General features: G+C 36.2%; 1 protein-coding gene across 3 annotated transcripts in view; it reads left to right on the top strand.

The window, feature by feature from the left end:
• Window positions 1-3,635: 3,635 nt before the first annotated feature.
• The window catches only part of CCDC181 (coiled-coil domain containing 181), a 31,062-nt gene continuing 16,680 nt past the window's right edge, over window positions 3,636-18,017 (top strand). For 2 of the 3 annotated variants that reach the window (XM_030824004.1, XM_030824006.1), the window contains exons 1-4: window positions 3,636-3,772; window positions 4,545-4,664; window positions 7,176-8,126; window positions 10,331-10,477. In XM_030824004.1, coding sequence (XP_030679864.1) covers window positions 4,548-4,664; window positions 7,176-8,126; window positions 10,331-10,477 — 1,215 coding nt within the window. In that variant the 5' untranslated portion in view covers window positions 3,636-3,772; window positions 4,545-4,547. Of the gene's footprint in view, window positions 3,773-4,524; window positions 4,665-7,175; window positions 8,127-10,330; window positions 10,478-18,017 lie in introns of all 3 variants that reach the window. The other variant, XM_030824005.1, reaches the window with a different exon arrangement.

Consider the following 18,017-nt stretch of genomic DNA (forward strand, 5'->3'; position numbering starts at 1 on the left):
TCAGTCATACGAAGGAATGAAATTATGGCATTGTAGCGACCTGCATGGAAATGGAGGTTACTTCATCATTATTCTAAGTTAAGTAACTCTGGAATGGAAAACCAAACATCATATGTTCTCACTTATAAGTGGGAGCTAAGCTATGAGGATGCAAAGGCATAAGGATGATACAGTGGACTTCGGGGACTTGGGAGAAAGGGTGGGAGCAGGATGAGGGATAAAAAACTACATATTGGTTAGGAGGCCCAGGTGGGCGGACTGCCTGAGCTCAGTTGTTGGAGATCAGCTTGGGCAACATGGTGAAACCCCATCTCTACTAAAAATACAAAAAGTTAGCCAGGCATGGTGGCGTGCCTGTAGTTTCAGCTACTCTGGGGGCTAAGGCACGAGAATCGCTTGAATCCGGGAGATGGAGGTTGAAGTGAGCCCAGATCGTGCCACTTCACTCCAGCCTGGGTGACAGAGCGAGACTCTGTCTCAAAATCAAAACAAGCAAACAAACAAACAAACTCTACATATTGGGTACAGTGTACACTGCTCAGGTGATGGGTGCACCAAAATCTCAGAAATCACCACTAAAGAACTTATCCATGCAACCAAACACCACCTGTTCCCCCAAAACCTACTGAAACTTAAAAAAAAAAGCTGATATCACCCATTATTTGAAAAATACAAATTTAGGGGGATGGTCAGAGGAAAAAACTATTAACCTAGGAGTTCTGAAACCTAGGGTCTACTTCCAGCTTTGGTAAGTAACTCTACAACTCTACATCCATTAAAGGAGATTTGACTAAAATTCCTTCAACCTTTAGAAGTGAATAACCTTTTTTGGGGGCGTCTTCTTTCAAGTGCTGAAGCAATACCAACATTAGGTCATTACAGCTACACCACATCTAGGAAGTGCACTCAATATTACAATTCATTTTGACCTTCCATTTTAAAAAACCTTAAGTCTATAACTTGAAGAATATCTAAAAATTTAATTTTACATTGCCTCTCTTGGAGAAAAGGTGCTCTCCATCATATCAAGTGATAGAAATCCTAATAATAAACAATTTAAAAATAATCCGAACACACTGGACTGTACTGAGGAAATATTTTTACTTCTCTCAGTTCTTATTTATTTCTGGCTGGGAATGGATAGTTGTTAAAATCTTCTCAACTTTCACCACATCTAAATTCATCTTGCTTTGCCTTTATACATAAAGATAAGCAGAATTTGAGAAAATTCTAGTTGACCATTTTGACGTGCCTCAAAGCTGGAGCAAAAATCCTATTTTCTTTGGCAACTCTCTTGGGTAAAGTTTTGGTTTTGATTAGGAAAAAAAGAAGCTGAGGGTCAAAAATATGGTAACTAATCAGCAATTTGCTTATCTACTAATGAAAACTAAAAACTACCTTTTTACGTTAACTGCGAAGCACATAACATATAGAAATATAGTTTTAGAAGTTGTCCTAAGAAATTCTGAATCTGACGAGAGACAGCTACAAGAGGGAAATTTCACAACCAACACAGCGGCACTTCGCGAGTCTCTAATAACGTCAGTGACGCATGGATTCCTTAGTCGTCCCCTTAGAAACCTCAGCTTCACTTGACCTTTGCAAGCACGGGGATGGGTGCCGGGAGGGGTCGGTGTTCTGAGGATATCGCGTGAGCCTGCGCGGGTTTTTGTCGCTAGCAGTTAGAGAGGCCCGGATGGAGGACGCAGAGGCACGCTGTTGCCATGGCAGTGTGGGCCTGGCTGCCGCGGAGGCAGGTTCCGGGGTCTCCTTTGCCTCGATGTAAAGAGCTTAAAAAGAGGAGGAGAGGAGAACTCCCCCGGCCATCTCTGTGATCCCAGCCGCCGCATTTTACACAGGCAGGAGGGATATAGAGGGAGAGAAGGGAAGGACGATGCGGAGATGTTAATGGTAGGATAGAGGGTAAAGGTATAAACGTCTGGTGTAGCTGGGAGGGAAGGTAGGTAGTGAGGGAAGAAGCTTTGTGGTGGCGCCTTATTCTCTGGAGTCCGAGGTCCACGGAGTCTGGCACTGGTGGGGAAGTCTGGTAACACCTTGCTTCACTATGTATGAAGGATACTCGTCTGAGGGTAGCTTAGACTAAGTTTTTGTCATATTCTTTCCCCTCTCAAAGTTCTTGAACGTGGAAAGTAATAATTTTGTCCCTGGGAGAAAAAGTCACTCCCGAAATTGTAGCTTCCATAAGGAGGCAATGGTATTCATTTCGTTGGTGGTACCTTGGGATCCTGAATACAGATTAAAATTATCACCTAAAGTCCATAAAATATTTATCATCATACTTTGTGACAGTTTATGATTTTTTAAAAACTTACTTATAGGATCACAGTCTTGGCAGGATACACAGGAATAATGGGCCAGATGGTTTCATGATGTGTGGATTAGTTTTTGCTTAAGTACTTACTTTATATTAAAAGGCATTCTCTTTGACATGCTTTTAGTTCTTAGATTTTTAAGCTAGCATATGTTTAAAACGCTGTAAGACGGGACTCAATTATTTAAACTATTTTTGAATATCCTGAATTCTGGAAGAAAGTTATCAAAATTATGTATACATATGGACTTGGTTTAAGACTCCTGCTGAAAGATCGGCAGTTCACCTATCCACATGGGATTTACCAGACACTCAGGGAGGAAGGAATTGATTTCCGTCTCTTACTACAGTTCCCTTAAAGAGGGTAGAGCTGGTCTAAGCCACTTACCTAGATTTTTACTGATAATAAATGTTGAAATTTAAATGTGTGAAACTCACAAGAATAAAGTAGGAAGCGTTAAGTGATTTTGTTTGTGTAAGATGTATTTTTGTTCTAGCTTGTTGACTGTGTACCATATAGACAGTACCCTGGAGATGAAGATTAAAAGAATTGAAGGGGTTGAATATCCTGTGACGCATTTGAAAAAGGCTTAAGGGATTTGATAGCCAGAGTTTGTAATTTATGTTCTTTGTTTACTTGAGAACCAGCCATGAGGGTTTTTTTTTTAAGTTACAGGAAAAGAATTGCACTTCAGATTTGATGCGACTTAATTTACTTCTCAGAGTTACCTTAACTATGGCTTTTTTTTTCCTTTGAATTATGGCATAATAGTATGACTTAAAGACCCCTAACCTGTTAAATTTTTAATTACTGTGCTTTTAATTTATTATACAGATCTTATGTTTTCATTTTAAATTTTAGTTTTCATGTGTGTGGGATTCTCTGTAAACAATAGAACATATCTACTAAAGTCTTCAGGCAACCATTCATTTATAAGTTCAGAACTATGTTTATCATAAAATAAGGGAAAGCACTGAAGAGTTCCAAAGAAATATTCTTATAATATTTATGTAACTCAAAAATCTCTTTTTTTTTTTTTTTTTTGAGACGGAGTCTTGCTCTGTCCCCCCAGGCTGGAGTGCAGTGGCGCGATCTCGGCTCACTGCAAGCTCCGCCTCCCGGGTTCACGCCATTCTCCTGCCTCAGCCTCTCCGAGTAGCTGGGACTACAGGCGCCCGCCACCACGCCCGGCTTATTTTTTGTGTTTTTAGTAGAGACGGGGTTTCACCGTGGTCTCGATCTCCTGACCTCGTGATCCGCCCGCCTCGGCCTTCCACGGATCCGCCCGCCTCGTGATCCGCCCGCCTCCGCTGGGATTACAAGCGTGAGCCACCGCGCCCGGCCCAAACATCTTAAAATAATAAATTTCAAGATCCCTGCTCTGAAAAGAAAACTGATTATTCCAAGGCATTGTGACTGTGAAAAGTACTATTTTTACTGTAAGTATTTTGGATTACAGTGAGTTTTATTCTGTATCATTCATGGTGCCCTTGCTTTTAATTGGTAGGTAGTTAGACATAATAGCTTAAGCAATTTAGCTTGTTTTGTAGTTAGGAAGTGAAACTCACTCTGAAGTTTTGATTTGGTTTCTCCAGATCACTTCAAAATTTGTGCTCAACCTGATTTAGAAATTATTGAAGGGCTTACTTTTGAGTCCTTTAGCAAATCTATTTTGTGTTTTTAGTTTAAAATAAATAAATATCTGGAAGGAATTATAGTCCAATGAATAGTTTAGAAAAAAATAATAATTATCCAGTTGAACAATTAACAGTTATTTTTGAATAATAATTAAGTTGAATAACAGTTATTATTCAGTAATAACTTAGTCTGGCCAAAGGTTTGGGGAGAACAAAGCGAAGCTAATGGCTAAAACAGCTTGTGGATTATTTATTAATTCAGCGTACCTAAAGTGTACCGAAAATTAACTTTATCTTGAGAGGGAAAAGGAACCAACATCAATAACTATTTGAGGAATTGGGGGAAGGTGGGAGAGTTTTTAGGAATGTTTACCTATGGAAATGTCTTGCCATTGCAAATCTCTCTTTTATGGTGTATTCAAGTGCATGTTCATTTTGAACGTTCCATTTTGTGTTTCTCTGTGTTAATTAGCTTACCTACAGCATTAATCTCCATACTCCATTCCTCCTCTAGAGCGGGCATAACATATACCTTATCTTTTAAAATCTTATAGCATATTTCCTTCACAAACAGAAAATGAATGAAAATAAAGATACTGATTCAAAGAAAAGTGAAGAATACGAAGATGACTTTGAAAAGGACCTGGACTGGTTAATTAATGAAAATGAAAAAAGTGATGCCAGCATAATAGAGGTATATATTGCCAACAGCGTTCATAATAATTATATTACATATTGCCAACAGCATTCATAATAATTATATTACAAAGTGCTTTGCAATTCTTTAAGGTTTTCACATTATTATCTCATCTAAGCATCACAAAATTTCTTTGATCTACATTGGGCAAATTACTGTTATCCTCATCTTAAAGATAAGAAAAATGAGGCATAGATTGCTTAAATGTTGTATCCTAAGGCATAGGGCAGGTTAGTGAGAGAACAGTTATTACACTAGCATTTAATAAACTAAAATGACCATTATAAAATTATAATTTAAATAATATAAATAGTAAAATCATGATTTATTGCATCAAAAGTAAAAAATACAGTTAACTTCTACTTTCTGTGAACTTAGGTAAAATCATGGGGTTATGCTATTAAAATAAATGAAAAATAAAGTAAATCCTCTAAACACATGACCTTTTAGCTAATATTTAAAACTTTAAGACTGAATTAGCTCTTCTTGGCAATGAATATAGAGAACAAAGTAAAGGGTCAAAGTCTGAGTCACGGGAATACTCCTAGGAAAAGTGGATGCATTAAGCATGGTGATATACTGTTTATCAGAGATGAAGAAAGGAACTCCAGGAAAATTAACCGGTTCCTGCTTCAAGGTAGGTTATTTCTCTCTCTCTTTACATGTGTATAATGTGTATATGTATTTCTGTAAAACATATATATATATATGCATATGTATGTGTGTATATATATATGTATATACATAAGTTAGTGTCAATAAGTAGGAAAAGGAATAACACTGGGATATAAATAGGTGACTTCGGAGGGATAATGATCAGAGTTATAGCAGAAGCCAGTTTTAAAGGTGTTAAGGAAAAGACTATGAGGAAATGCAGGTTTTATATTACAGACTTCTTAGTTCCATTTTGCTTTCTTATGTAATGGAAAAGACAAATGGGATACACAATATTTGAAGATGGAAACAGAGTCAAAAGTGAAGATTTTTCTAAGATGGCTTTTAAATGGGAGTTTTATGCATCCTAACAGAAAAATAAGCAGAATGAGTAGAGGCAGATACCTGGAGTGGTAAGGTTGAACCAATTTCTCAAGACTGGAAGGGTATGAGATCCAAAGCACAGTGTGATAGAATTAGAGAGGTAATAGGGATGATTTATTGTTTCATTTTCTAATTCAACAAGTATTAATGATCACCTATCATATCAGAGGCTGTTCTAGGTGCTAGGGATATATATAGCAGGGATAAAATAAAAGTGCGGTTATGAATCTTACACATTCCAGTGGATGATTATAATAACCTCTTCTTTTGAGGCTTTTGAGAAAAGGGGATGACTGAGCTAGAGACATGTAAGAGGGTTGGGGGAAGATTTTTTGTAAAAAATGGGTTTTCAAAAGAAAAGAAAAGCTGAAGGAGAGTTCAGAAACAGAGACTATAAGAATGAACCAGAGATCTGCCATCCTGATAATATTGGAAAAATAAAAAAGAATGAACTAGAGAAACAAATAAGGCTAAAATGAACACTTGTGATACAGAGATCTTAGTTAAATCATAGTTATTTGGCAGTCATTTAAATGGGCCAGGTTTATTTGCTTATTAGACATCTGACTATGGGACAAGATGACCTTCACTATCACACAGGATGACCTATGAGCAAATGAAGTAGGAAAGTGATTTTAAGGGGTTGAAGAGACAAGCATGTAGTAGCTCCCATAGAACTGCTTTAGGAGGGAGAGAACTTTGACAAAGAGAAAAAATATATATATAAATAATATTTATATACATTTATATATTATATCTATTTTTTTATATATAAACTTTTAGTTAGATACAGCAGAAGTGGAGTTTTGTGCTGCACTGATACTGGTTTATGGTTCATGTGGAATTAACTTTTTTTAATGTAAGGCCAAGTTATCTGATGGTGGTTAGCATGGATTTCTGAAATCTCTGAGTATAGTTGAAGAAGGGAAATCTGATCTAGAGGTAAAAATTGACCTGGAATTTAGATAGGTCCTGCAGATTATGGTGATAATAATAGTCTGAAAAGATTAAAAGAACCTCAAGTGATTAGGACTTGACCAAATAATTCGTCCTTGAAATGGTCTGGGGAGAAAGATGTTTGATTGAAGAATGCACATATTACAAGGAGGAAACATTTTTGAAAATTATTTTTCTGAAAATGTAAAGAGAGGAAAATTTTATAGGGCAAGGAATATTAATATTGTTATTTGTAGTTACCTTTTGATACATTAGCATAAAAATGTTTAAAAATCAATGTAGCACTTAGCTACATCAAATTCAAATTTAAAGTTGAATTTTTCCTGCATTGCTGTCACATGTATTTCCCTTGGATACTCATAAGTATGAATTAGAATGTTATGAGCAAATTATGAGCAATACACACTTAAATTTTCCCATTCATAAAATAAATTACATGAACAGGAAAAATCCCATTTTGTATGTCTACTTATAAAGAATCTCAATTTTGACTGAAAAATATCTTGTTTTTAGATGGCTTGTGAGAAGGAAGAGAATATTAACCAAGACTTAAAAGAGAATGAGACAGTAATAGAGCACACCAAACAGCATTCTGATCCTGACAAATCTTTGCAGGATGAGGTCTCACCAAGAAGAAATGACATCATTTCTGTACCAGGTATTCAACCTTTGGATCCCATATCAGATTCAGATAGTGAAAACTCTTTCCAGGAATCCAAACTAGAAAGCCAGAAAGACTTGGAGGAGGAAGAGGATGAGGAAGTAAGGAGATATATTATGGAGAAAATTGTACAAGCTAACAAGCTGCTACAGAATCAAGAACCCGTGAATGATAAAAGGGAGCGAAAACTTAAGTTCAAGGACAAGTTAGTTGATTTGGAAGTTCCTCCACTAGAAGACACTACTACTTCTAAAAATTATTTTGAAAACGAAAGGAATATGTTTGGGAAACTGTCACAGTTATGTATTTCCAATGATTTTGGACAAGAAAATGTGCTCCTGTCACTTACTAATGGAAGCTGTGAAGAAAACAAGGATAGGACAATACTGGTAGAGAGAGATGGAAAATTTGAACTTCTGAATTTACAAGACATTGCTAGTCAGGGGTTTTTGCCTCCCATTAATAATGCAAATAGTACAGAAAATGACCCTCAGCAGTTGTTACCCAGATCTTCCAACTCCTCTGTCAGTGGCACCAAGAAAGAAGATTCTGCAGCAAAGATTCATGCTGTCACTCACTCATCAACAGGAGAGCCGCTGGCTCATATCCCTCAGCCACCACTCAACCGCAAGACTTGTCCAAGCTCTGCTGCCAACTCAGATCGATGTAAAGGGAATGGGAAATCTAATCACAGGACACAGTCTACACATATCTCACCAGTGACTTCAACATACTGTCTTTCCCCTCGACAGAAAGAACTACAAAAACAACTAGAACAAAAGAGAGAAAAACTGAAAAGAGAGGTGAGAACCTAAGTGGGCATTATATTAAAAGTAGAGTATGTTTTACTGTTTTATAAATGCAATGAGAATTAAAACAGTTGTTCAAACCATTGGAGACTTTTTTTGATTGCTTTATTTATCTATTGTTAGATTGATTAAGTGTTAAGAATATGTATTTATGGAATGAACACAGTGATTACTTTGGTCCTTGTAAGGATCACAAAGAATAGTAGACTGATCTGTTAGCGGAGATCTCAGTGATGACTTCATCTGATCCTTTCATTTTAAAGGTGAGACTCACGAGACGTTAAGTGGCTGCTGAAAGTAATCTTGATATGATAGGTAAAAATAAAATGTCAGATGGAAAAATGAAGGGAGAAAGTGTAGAGGTTTAGGAGGCAACAGGAAGACTTGGACTGTAATTCTTTTATTTGCACGTATTTCATAGTACTTTCTATGCCTACAGTTCTTTTATTTACAGGATTTTAGTTTCAGATTAAGAATATAGCCTAATATTCTTAATGAAATGTCTCCAAAATGCCATATAGAATCCTAAATTAATTTTTTGGTTTTTCATATTTGTTCTTATGTGAAACTCTATGTATCTTATAATTGAAAATTCCAGGACTTAAACTTGTGAGTTTTCTCAGAATTACTTATATCAGTGCTCCAATTCTTTGTTTTACTGGAAACCTAATGGTATTAAGCTGAACCATACAAAATGTCTAATTCTAAATACGAAGCTCAGCAGATAATACATGAGAAGTGACCTTACAGATCATTTTGCAGATAAGAAAACCTTAGAAAGTTTAAATAACTTTACCAAGGTATATCTGTACTTGTTAGTAGCAAACTGGAATAAAAATTTCCAGTTCTCTGGCACCCTTGAGAAATGGTGTGTTATCTACTTTATATGGGAAATTATCAGGGAAATATCTGGCATTTAAATCAGGAATTGGCATTAGCAAAAAAAAAAAAAGTGAAAAATGACTTTGTAAGAATGTGTAACCTCTAGCACACTCAGATAAGAACCTAGAAGGGTGCATGCGTGTAGAGCTTCGTTCACTTGGTCACTAATAGCTCTAATAGTCAAACTAGGTTTACTTGATTCAGGTATAAAACAACACTTAAAAGTATAAGAGTTTGGTGACAATACAAAATAATTTTTTGAGAATGACATCTATATGTTTGCTATACACAAATGTGTAGGTATGTGTGTATACTTTTACAAAAGTTATACCGGTGATTTTATATAGTTGTCACTGCCTTTTTATTAATGAACTGATGTTAGTCTTTAACTGGTATGAAGGATGGATAATTCTGTTTTCATTTTGATTCTCTTTTCTGAATGTCACACACTCTTTGTTCTGAAATACACTTTTGTTGTATCCTATAACTAACTTGGCTCAAGGCATGGTCTTCAAGTACTAAGGCTTTTAACATGTTTTAGTTGGTTTCAGGGGAAAGCTTTGCTTTTTTATGCCCATATTTTCTGGGTTGGCCTGCTATACTCCATCTTTCTAACCTAAGTGCATCAGTTCAGTGTTCTCTTTGGCAACTCCATTATCAGTGCTTTGGCTGATAGCTTCTGTGTAATATACCTGAATGTTCCCCTTGGAAAGATAATCATCTTTCGTCATACTGTATTCATACAAGGCATCCAAAGTCCTTTGTGTGAAATGGAAATGTATAAATAATGTAAAATTTAATTCTTAACAAATTCATTTATATTTCCTATAATACAGGCTACTTTAGGGCTTAGAAAATAGTATATAGATATTCTCAAATATATTTTATGTTGTTTGGTAGAAGTTTTCCTTTCCTCCCTTCCTTCTGTTCAATCAAAAGGAATTAGAAAGTCTTGCTATATTGTCAAAATGTAAGGAAAACACTTAGAATTCCATTATTTGAAGAAAATTTTACTATGAACTTGTTAAATTAGCCCAGCTAATTTTTGTATTTTGGGTACAGACGGGTTTTCACCATGTTGGCCAGTCTGGTCTCGAACTCCTGACCTCAAGTGATCTGCCTGCCTCGGCCCCCTGAAGTGCTGAGATTACAGTGCTGGGATTACACCGCGTCTAGCCTAGAAGGACCAATTTTCTGATGGAAAGTTTTAGGATCAGGGAATCCTAATTTCAGATCTCAAAATATATCTCTCTACTCTGATAACTCATACAATTTTATTAGTCTTCCATTAATGTCTTTTCATATTCTTTTACTAGGAAGAGCGACGAAAAATAGAAGAAGAGAAAGAAAAAAAGAGAGAGAATGACATAGTATTTAAAGCATGGTTGCAAAAGAAAAGAGAGCAGGTCTTAGAAATGAGGAGAATTCAGCGAGCAAAGGAAATTGAAGACATGAACAGTAGAGTAAGTAAAACTTCTCTGAAAAATAAGTTCATACAGATATGAAAGCTGAACTTATTTACAGAAGGGAGTCTGGATATCAGACTAACAGCCTATGGAAGAAGTAGAAAAGTTGTTCAAGAACTACCCTTGCAAAAGATGCAACATGCAGATAACTACAATTAGGTTCTAAGAGGTCTTGTGAAAATAAAATGATTCCTATTTTGTTCAGACTTTGATGGAACAGAAAACTATCAATTCATTTTTTCAAGGTGTAACTTTGGTATTCAAACAGGGCAAGGATACACACACCCACCCCCGCCCCACAAAACCCTAAAGACTGGTCTCACTTAAGACTAGACATATAGAAATATTACGTAAATCTTTAGCAAATTAAAGACACCAAATTATTTAATTTAAAAGAATTAAAAAAACTAAAACAGAAAATCCAAGAGAAAATTTAAAAATCATCCAATTCCTTACTAAAAAAAGATATATATGTAAAATGAAGTTGAAAGTATAATAATAATAAAATTTAAAAAAAAGAAAAAAAATTCAACCCTAAGCTCTTCCAGGCTCATCTCCAGTGATAACCACTTTTAACAGCGTGGTGCAAATCTTATTTATATTTATATCTTATTTATATTTATATATTTACATGTCAAAAGTTTTATTCAGTTTTTTTTCACTTCATCATGGAACTCTTTCTAGGCCATTACATTTAAATCTTTTTCAAATAGCTGCGTAGTATTACAGTGTTAATTTATTAAGTCATTCTTCATTTGTAGATATTTAGGTTGGTTCCAATGTTGCGCTAGTTAACAGTGCTGTAGTGAAGATATACATTCTATGGGAACATCAGTAATCTGTAGGAGAAGTTCTTCAGAGGCGAATTTATAATTTTTGAAGGCTTAGAGTGAAATGTTTGGTTAAAGATGCAAAAGTAACCTCCCAAAAGATAATATGAATTTATAGTTCCTCCAACAGTGTGTGAGAGTAAATGCTATACCTGTTCCTCCAATGGTGTGTGAGAGTGAATGACTAACACTGTATGTGGGTAATCATCTTATTTTTCCTTCAAATTAATAATATACATGCTTGTATATGAGCATGTGTGAGAAATAATAAGAGATAGATATAGGTCTCTACCCCTAGTTTTTGGCACACAGCTCCTAAAACCTTTTTAGTTTCTTGAGTGATAGGGGTTCTACATGTATCTCTTGTTCTAATAACTGAGCTTTTATTCTGGCTTCTGACAAAGAGCTGCTAATTCCTTGGAACTTCTTAGGTGATACGACTCTCTTTGTTCTGATAAGATGACTCTTGGTGGGCTCCTGGATAGGGGCTGGCTGCCAGAAAGACTAAGCCATGATTAGAAGCTCGGAACTTTCAGTTCTAACTCCTTTCTTCTAGGAAGGGGGAAGGGGCTAGAGATTGAGTTAATAATCTCAATAACTATGTGATGAAGGCTTTATAAAAATCCCCAAGCTGCAGGGTTCAGAGAGCTTCTAGGGTATGGGAAATATGGTGTTGGGAGGGTGGCATGCCCCCAAGAGGGCATAGAAGCTTCACACCCCTTCCCAAATACTTTGCCTTGTGTAGCTCTTTATCTGTGTCTTTTATTATATTCTGTATTTATAAACTTGTAAATGTGTTTCCCTGAGTTATGTGAGTTGCTCTAGCAAATTAATCAAACCTGAGGAGAGGGTCATGTTCCCACCACTCCCCACTCTGGCAATATATAGCTGGTCAGACAGAAGCGCTGGTCACAATCTAGGCTTTTGATTGATATCTGAAGTGGAGGCAATCTTGAGGGATTGAGCCCTTAACCCATGAGATTTGATGCTAACTCCAGGGATATATTATCAGAATTGGATTAAATTGTAGGATACTCAGCTGGTGTTAAACTTGTCAGTGTGGGAAGTGGGAACCCTCCCCCATTTTGGTAACCAGAGGTGAAGTATTCTGTGTTGAGTGTGAATGAGAAGGAAAAACAATTGGTTTTCTATTTATATAGCGTGTGTATTCTTCTGTGAATTTCCTGTTTATAATCTTTTTCCTTTTTTAATTTGGTTTTTATTATCGAAGTGGTATATGAGAGATTTTGATCCTGTCTATTATATATGTTATATATTTTCCTAGTCTGACAATATATTTTTTGTTACAGTGTTTATTATGCCATTCGTGGAAGTTTTTAGCTTTTTAAAATCTTGGGATGGGCAGTACTTTCACAGGCAAGGCAGAAAAAGCATAAACTAAAAGAGAAAATATGGAGAAATTTGACTGATACCATATAGTAAAATAATAATATACTGAGTAAGATTTAGGAAGGAAATTATGGATCAGTAATAACAGATCTACTAATATCATTCATCACATCAATAAGTAGATAAAAGAATATTATCTTGAAAGATATAGCAAAGTTATAATTTCTTTTTAAAAATTCCTAATAAAATGCGGATTATAAACACTATAATGGGGAAATACTCTAGGCATACCTGTTATAATCAGAAACATGTAAGGTTCTATATTAAATAACTGTATTCTGGTATTTCAATCCAATTCATTAAGAAAAGGAAACAAGGTAAAAATAATAGGAGTGACGGGGCCAAAATGGCTGACTAGAAGCAGTGGGGCTCAGAGGCTCCCATTGGAAAAAAACATAATAAGCATGTGAATCCTTCACTGGCAACCAAGGTATCCAGGTTCTGTCATCAAACTTGACTAGAAGGCTAGCGTGACCCATGGACAGAAGGAAGAGCAGTGTAGTGCGTGGCCCACCTGAGAGCTACACGGGAAAGGAGAACCTCCTACCCCCAGCAAAGGGAGGCAGTGAATGAGCAGGCTACCCAGAAGGGGAAACTGTGCTTTTCCCACAGAACTGTGCAACCCATGGATCAGAAGATCCCACTAGAAAATCCAGGCCACTGGGGCCTAGCATCCCAAACCTAGAACACGAGTCTTACAGCTTCTCGGCTGGAATCTACTTAAGCCTACTGAACTCCTCGTGGGAGGGGTGACCAATTTAAATTGTTGAGTTTCAGGTACGCACAAAATATCCAGGTGAAGATATTGAAGATTAGTTGGAGAAATTTATCCAGTTTTCAGGAGAAAAGTTGGGACTGGAGATAGGAAATTAGCAATTTCAGAGATGGAGTAGTTTGTGCGATGAGGATATGGCCATAGAAATACGTGGCAAGTGTACTGGAGAAAGACGTAGAAGATGAGAGAATCAAAGGTCTTTGGGGGTGGATGTTCAATGGCTCTTCTATGTAGTTATAAATATACCTTGGGACTGGGATGGAGAGGAATATTGAGTCAGGAGTGATCAGAGGTGGTTACATAACTATCTTTAATAGAGCCGAATGATACAAATATCAAAGGAGAATGGGTTTTCTCAGGAAAACAGAAATACAATTCAGAAGACATATGGCGGAATTAAGAGAATATTAATTTATTTGACCACCGAAGTACTTGAAATATGGCAGAAAATGCAGCCTCTGTTTCAGAGAAGATGTGGCTTGGGGGAGAATCAGAATTTGCGTAAGATAGGAAATTTAGGGCCAGATCCCTTTCAGTGACTTGGGAGGATGGATGTTATTTGGGAGTTTTTATATCATTGAATAGGAATTACAGAGAACTAACAAGGGTTATGAAGGACAGGAGGAATTTGGGATTGGGTGAAGAAGCAGCACAGCATATTGCTGTAGTGATTAAAGGTATAGAAGACAAGAGGAGTTTATGTTTCAGTCAGTGACCACGGAAAGCACAGCTATGGCCATACTGCTGATAGCTTCTTGGACGATGATGGGCCTTCAGGCCTCATGGCATTCCGAGTATTATAATTTTTTAAATGAGGTATTTGCAAAAATAAATGTACAGTATGTTCTATTGTGCAATATTTGTACATAATTGTGCTATATTTGTACATAATAAATAGTAATCTTGGATTGTATTCTCAGAAAACATGAGTCATATTGAACATAATTTATTTCAAAAAATTTTATGTAGAAGACTTCATGGTTATATATTTCCCTTTGAATATTTGTTTTGAATATGTAGTATTTTTTGCTACATTTCAAGTCTGTCTCAAAAATAGATTTTAATGAGAAATAGTATCACAAACTAATAGTATTCTGAAGTATTTTTATGAACTTTGTTTCTACTGAAGCTGAAATGTAGCACAATTTGGTAGTTGATTAATTTGGCTTATTAATACATTGCTATAATAAGTGCATTATGTTGATTATTTCTGTGGGACATTGTGTATAATGTGAGTCATAGTTTCCAGAAAATATCTTTAGCATTTATAGATTGTGGAATGACCTTTTTTACATTAGATGAATAAAAGATCTTAGGTGATGTAATTTTTATTGCCATTTTTAGGAAAAATAGCTAAAAATGTCTTTCCATCATTGTTTTGAAATTTGCTTCTCTTGCTCAGTGATATATACGTATACACACACATGAAAATGTATGTATGTATATAGTCTATCTATGTTAACTGTCCATGGGTACTTGTATACCTTGTGTATTCTGCATTGGATGTAGTGTTGTATTAATGACAATATAGTCTAGTTGGTTGATAGTGTTGTTAAGATGTTCTGCATGCTTATTGTCTTCCCCCATTTTTCCTATGAATTACTGAGAAAATAGTGTTAATAATTTCATCTATCATTGTGCCCTTGCCTATTTCTCCTTTGGTTCTGTTGAGTTTTGCTTCATGTATTTTAAAGTGTTGTAGGTATACATTTAGGACTTTATGTCTTCCTGATAATGACCTTCTCCCATTATGAAATGTCCCTCATATCCTGAAGTCTGTTTTGTCTGAGGTTAATGTAGCCACATCAGTGTTCTTATGCTTACCATTTGTATGGTATAAGTTTTTTCATATTTTACTTTCAATGTTTCTGTGGCTTTATATTTAAAGTGGCTTGTGCAGACATCATATATTTGAATCTTCCAGTCCAGCAGTCCACTCCTTTTACTTAGTATTCACTTGTATTTAATTATTTTTTTTAAATTATACTTTAAGTTCTGGCATACGTGTGCAGAAAGTGCAGGTTTGTTACATAGGTAGACACGTGCCATGGTGATTTGCTATACCTATCAACCCGTCGTCTACATTAGGTATTTCTCCTAATGCTATCCCTCCCCTAGCCCCCCACCCCCCGACAGGCCCCAGTGTGTGATGTTCCCCTCCCTGTGTCCATGTGTTCTCATTGTTCAACTTCCACTTATGAGTGAGAACATGCAGTGTTTGTTTTTCTATTCCTGTGTTAGTTTGTTGAGAATGATGGCTTCCAGCTTCATCGATGTCCCTGCAAAGGACATGAACTCATCCTTTTTTATAGCTGCGTACTATTCCATGGTATATAACTGCCACATTTTCTTTCTCCAGTCTATCATTTATGGGCATTTGGGTTGGTTCCAAGTCTTCGTTATTGTGAATAGTGCCTCAGTAAACATACATGTGCATGTGTCTTTATAGTAGAATAATTTATAATCCTTTGGGTGTATACCCAGTAATGGGATTGCTGGGTGAAATGGTATTTCTGGTTCTAGAGCCTTGAGGAATCACCACACTGTCTTCCACAGTGGTTGAACTAATTTACACTCCCACCAACACTGTAAAAGAATTCCTATTTCTCCACATCCTCTCCAGCATCTATTGTTTCCTGACTTTTTAATGATCGCCATTCTAACTGGCGTGAGATAGTATCTCATTGTGGTTTTGATTTGCATTTCTCTAATACCAGTGATGATGAACTTTCTTTCATATGTCTATTGGCTGCATAAATGTCTTCTTAGAGAATTGTCTGTTCATATCCTTTGCCCACTTTTTGATGGGGTTATTTGTTTTTTTCTTGTAAATTTAATTTCCTTGTAGATTCTGGATATTAGCCCTTTGTCTACTGGATAGATTGCAAAAATTTTCTCCCATTCTGTAGGTTGCCTGTTCACTCTGATGATAGTTTCTTTTGCTGTGCAGAAGTTCTTTAGTTTAATTAGATCCCATTTGTCAATTTTGGCTTTTGTTGCCATTGCTGTTGGTGTTTTAGTCATAAAGTCTTTGCCCATGCCTGTGTCCTGAATGGTATTGCTTAGGTTTTCTTCTAGAGTTTTTATGGTTTTAGGTCTAACATTTAAGTCTTTAATCCATCTTGAGTTAATTTTTGTATAAGGTGTAAGGAAGGGGTACAGTTTCAGTTTTCTGCATATGGCTAGCCAGTTTTCCCAGAAACATTTATTAAATAGGGAATCTTTTCCCCATTTCTTTTTTTTGTCGGGTTTGTTGAAGATCGGGTGGTTGTAGATGTGTGGCATTATTTCTGAGTCCTCTGTTCTGTTCCACTGGTCTATATATCTGTTTTGGTACCAGTACCATGCTGTTTTGGTTACTGGATCCTTGTAGTATAGTTTGAAGTCAGGTCCATGATGCCTCCAGCTTTGTTGTTTTTGCTTTGGATTATCTTGGCTACGTAGGCTCTTTTTTTTTTTATATATGAACTTTAAAGAAGTTTTTTCTAATTCTGTGAAGAATGTCAATGGTAGCTTGATGGGGATAGCATTGAATCAGTAAATTACTTTGGGCAGTATGGCCATTTTCATAATATTGATTCTTCCTGTCCATGAGCATGGAATGTTTTTCCATTTGTTTGTGTCATCTCTTATTTCCTTGAGCAGTGGTTTGTAGGTCTCCTTGAAGAGGTCCTTCACATCCCTTGTAAGTTGTATTGCTAGGTATTTTATTCTCTTTGTAGCAATGTGAATGGGAATTCACTCATGATTTGGCTCTCTGTTTGTACTACTGCTGTATAGTAATGCTTGTTATTTTTGCACGTTGATTTTGTATCCTGAGACTTTACTGAAGTTGCTTATCAGCTTAAAGAGATTTTGGGCTAAGATGATGGGGTTTTCTAAACATACAATAATATCATCTGCAAATGGAGACAATTTGACTTCCTCTCTTCCTATTTGAATACCGTGTATTTCTTTCTCTTGCCTGATTGCCCTGGCCAGAACTTCCAATACTATGTTGAATAGGAGTGGTGAGAGAGGGCATCCTTGTCTTGTGCCAGTTTTCAAAGGGAATGCTTCCAGCTTTTGCCCATTCAGTATGATACTGGCTATGGATTTGTCATAAATAGCTCTTATTATTTTGAGATATGTGCCATCAATACCTAGTTTATTGAGAGTTTTTAGCATGAAGTGCTGTTGAATTTTATTGAAGGCCTTTTCTGCAACTATTGAGATAATCGTGTGGTTTTTGTCATTGTTTCTGTTTATATGATGGATTATATTTATTGATTTGCATATGTTGAACCAGCCTTGCATCCCAGGGATAAAACCGACTTGATGTTCAACTTTTTCATGTGCTGCTGGATTCAGTTTGCTGGTGTTTTATTGCAAATTTTCACATCGATGTTCCTTAGGGATATTGGCTTGAAATTTTCTTTTCTTGTGTCTCTGCCAGGCTTTGGTATCAGGATGATGCTGGCCTCATAAAATAAGTTAGGTAGGAGTCCCTCTTTTTCTGTTGTTTGGAATAGTTTCAGAAGTA

This window comes from Nomascus leucogenys, chromosome 12 (assembly GCF_006542625.1).
Source record: "Nomascus leucogenys isolate Asia chromosome 12, Asia_NLE_v1, whole genome shotgun sequence".
NCBI classification, from domain to species: Eukaryota; Metazoa; Chordata; class Mammalia; order Primates; family Hylobatidae; genus Nomascus; species Nomascus leucogenys.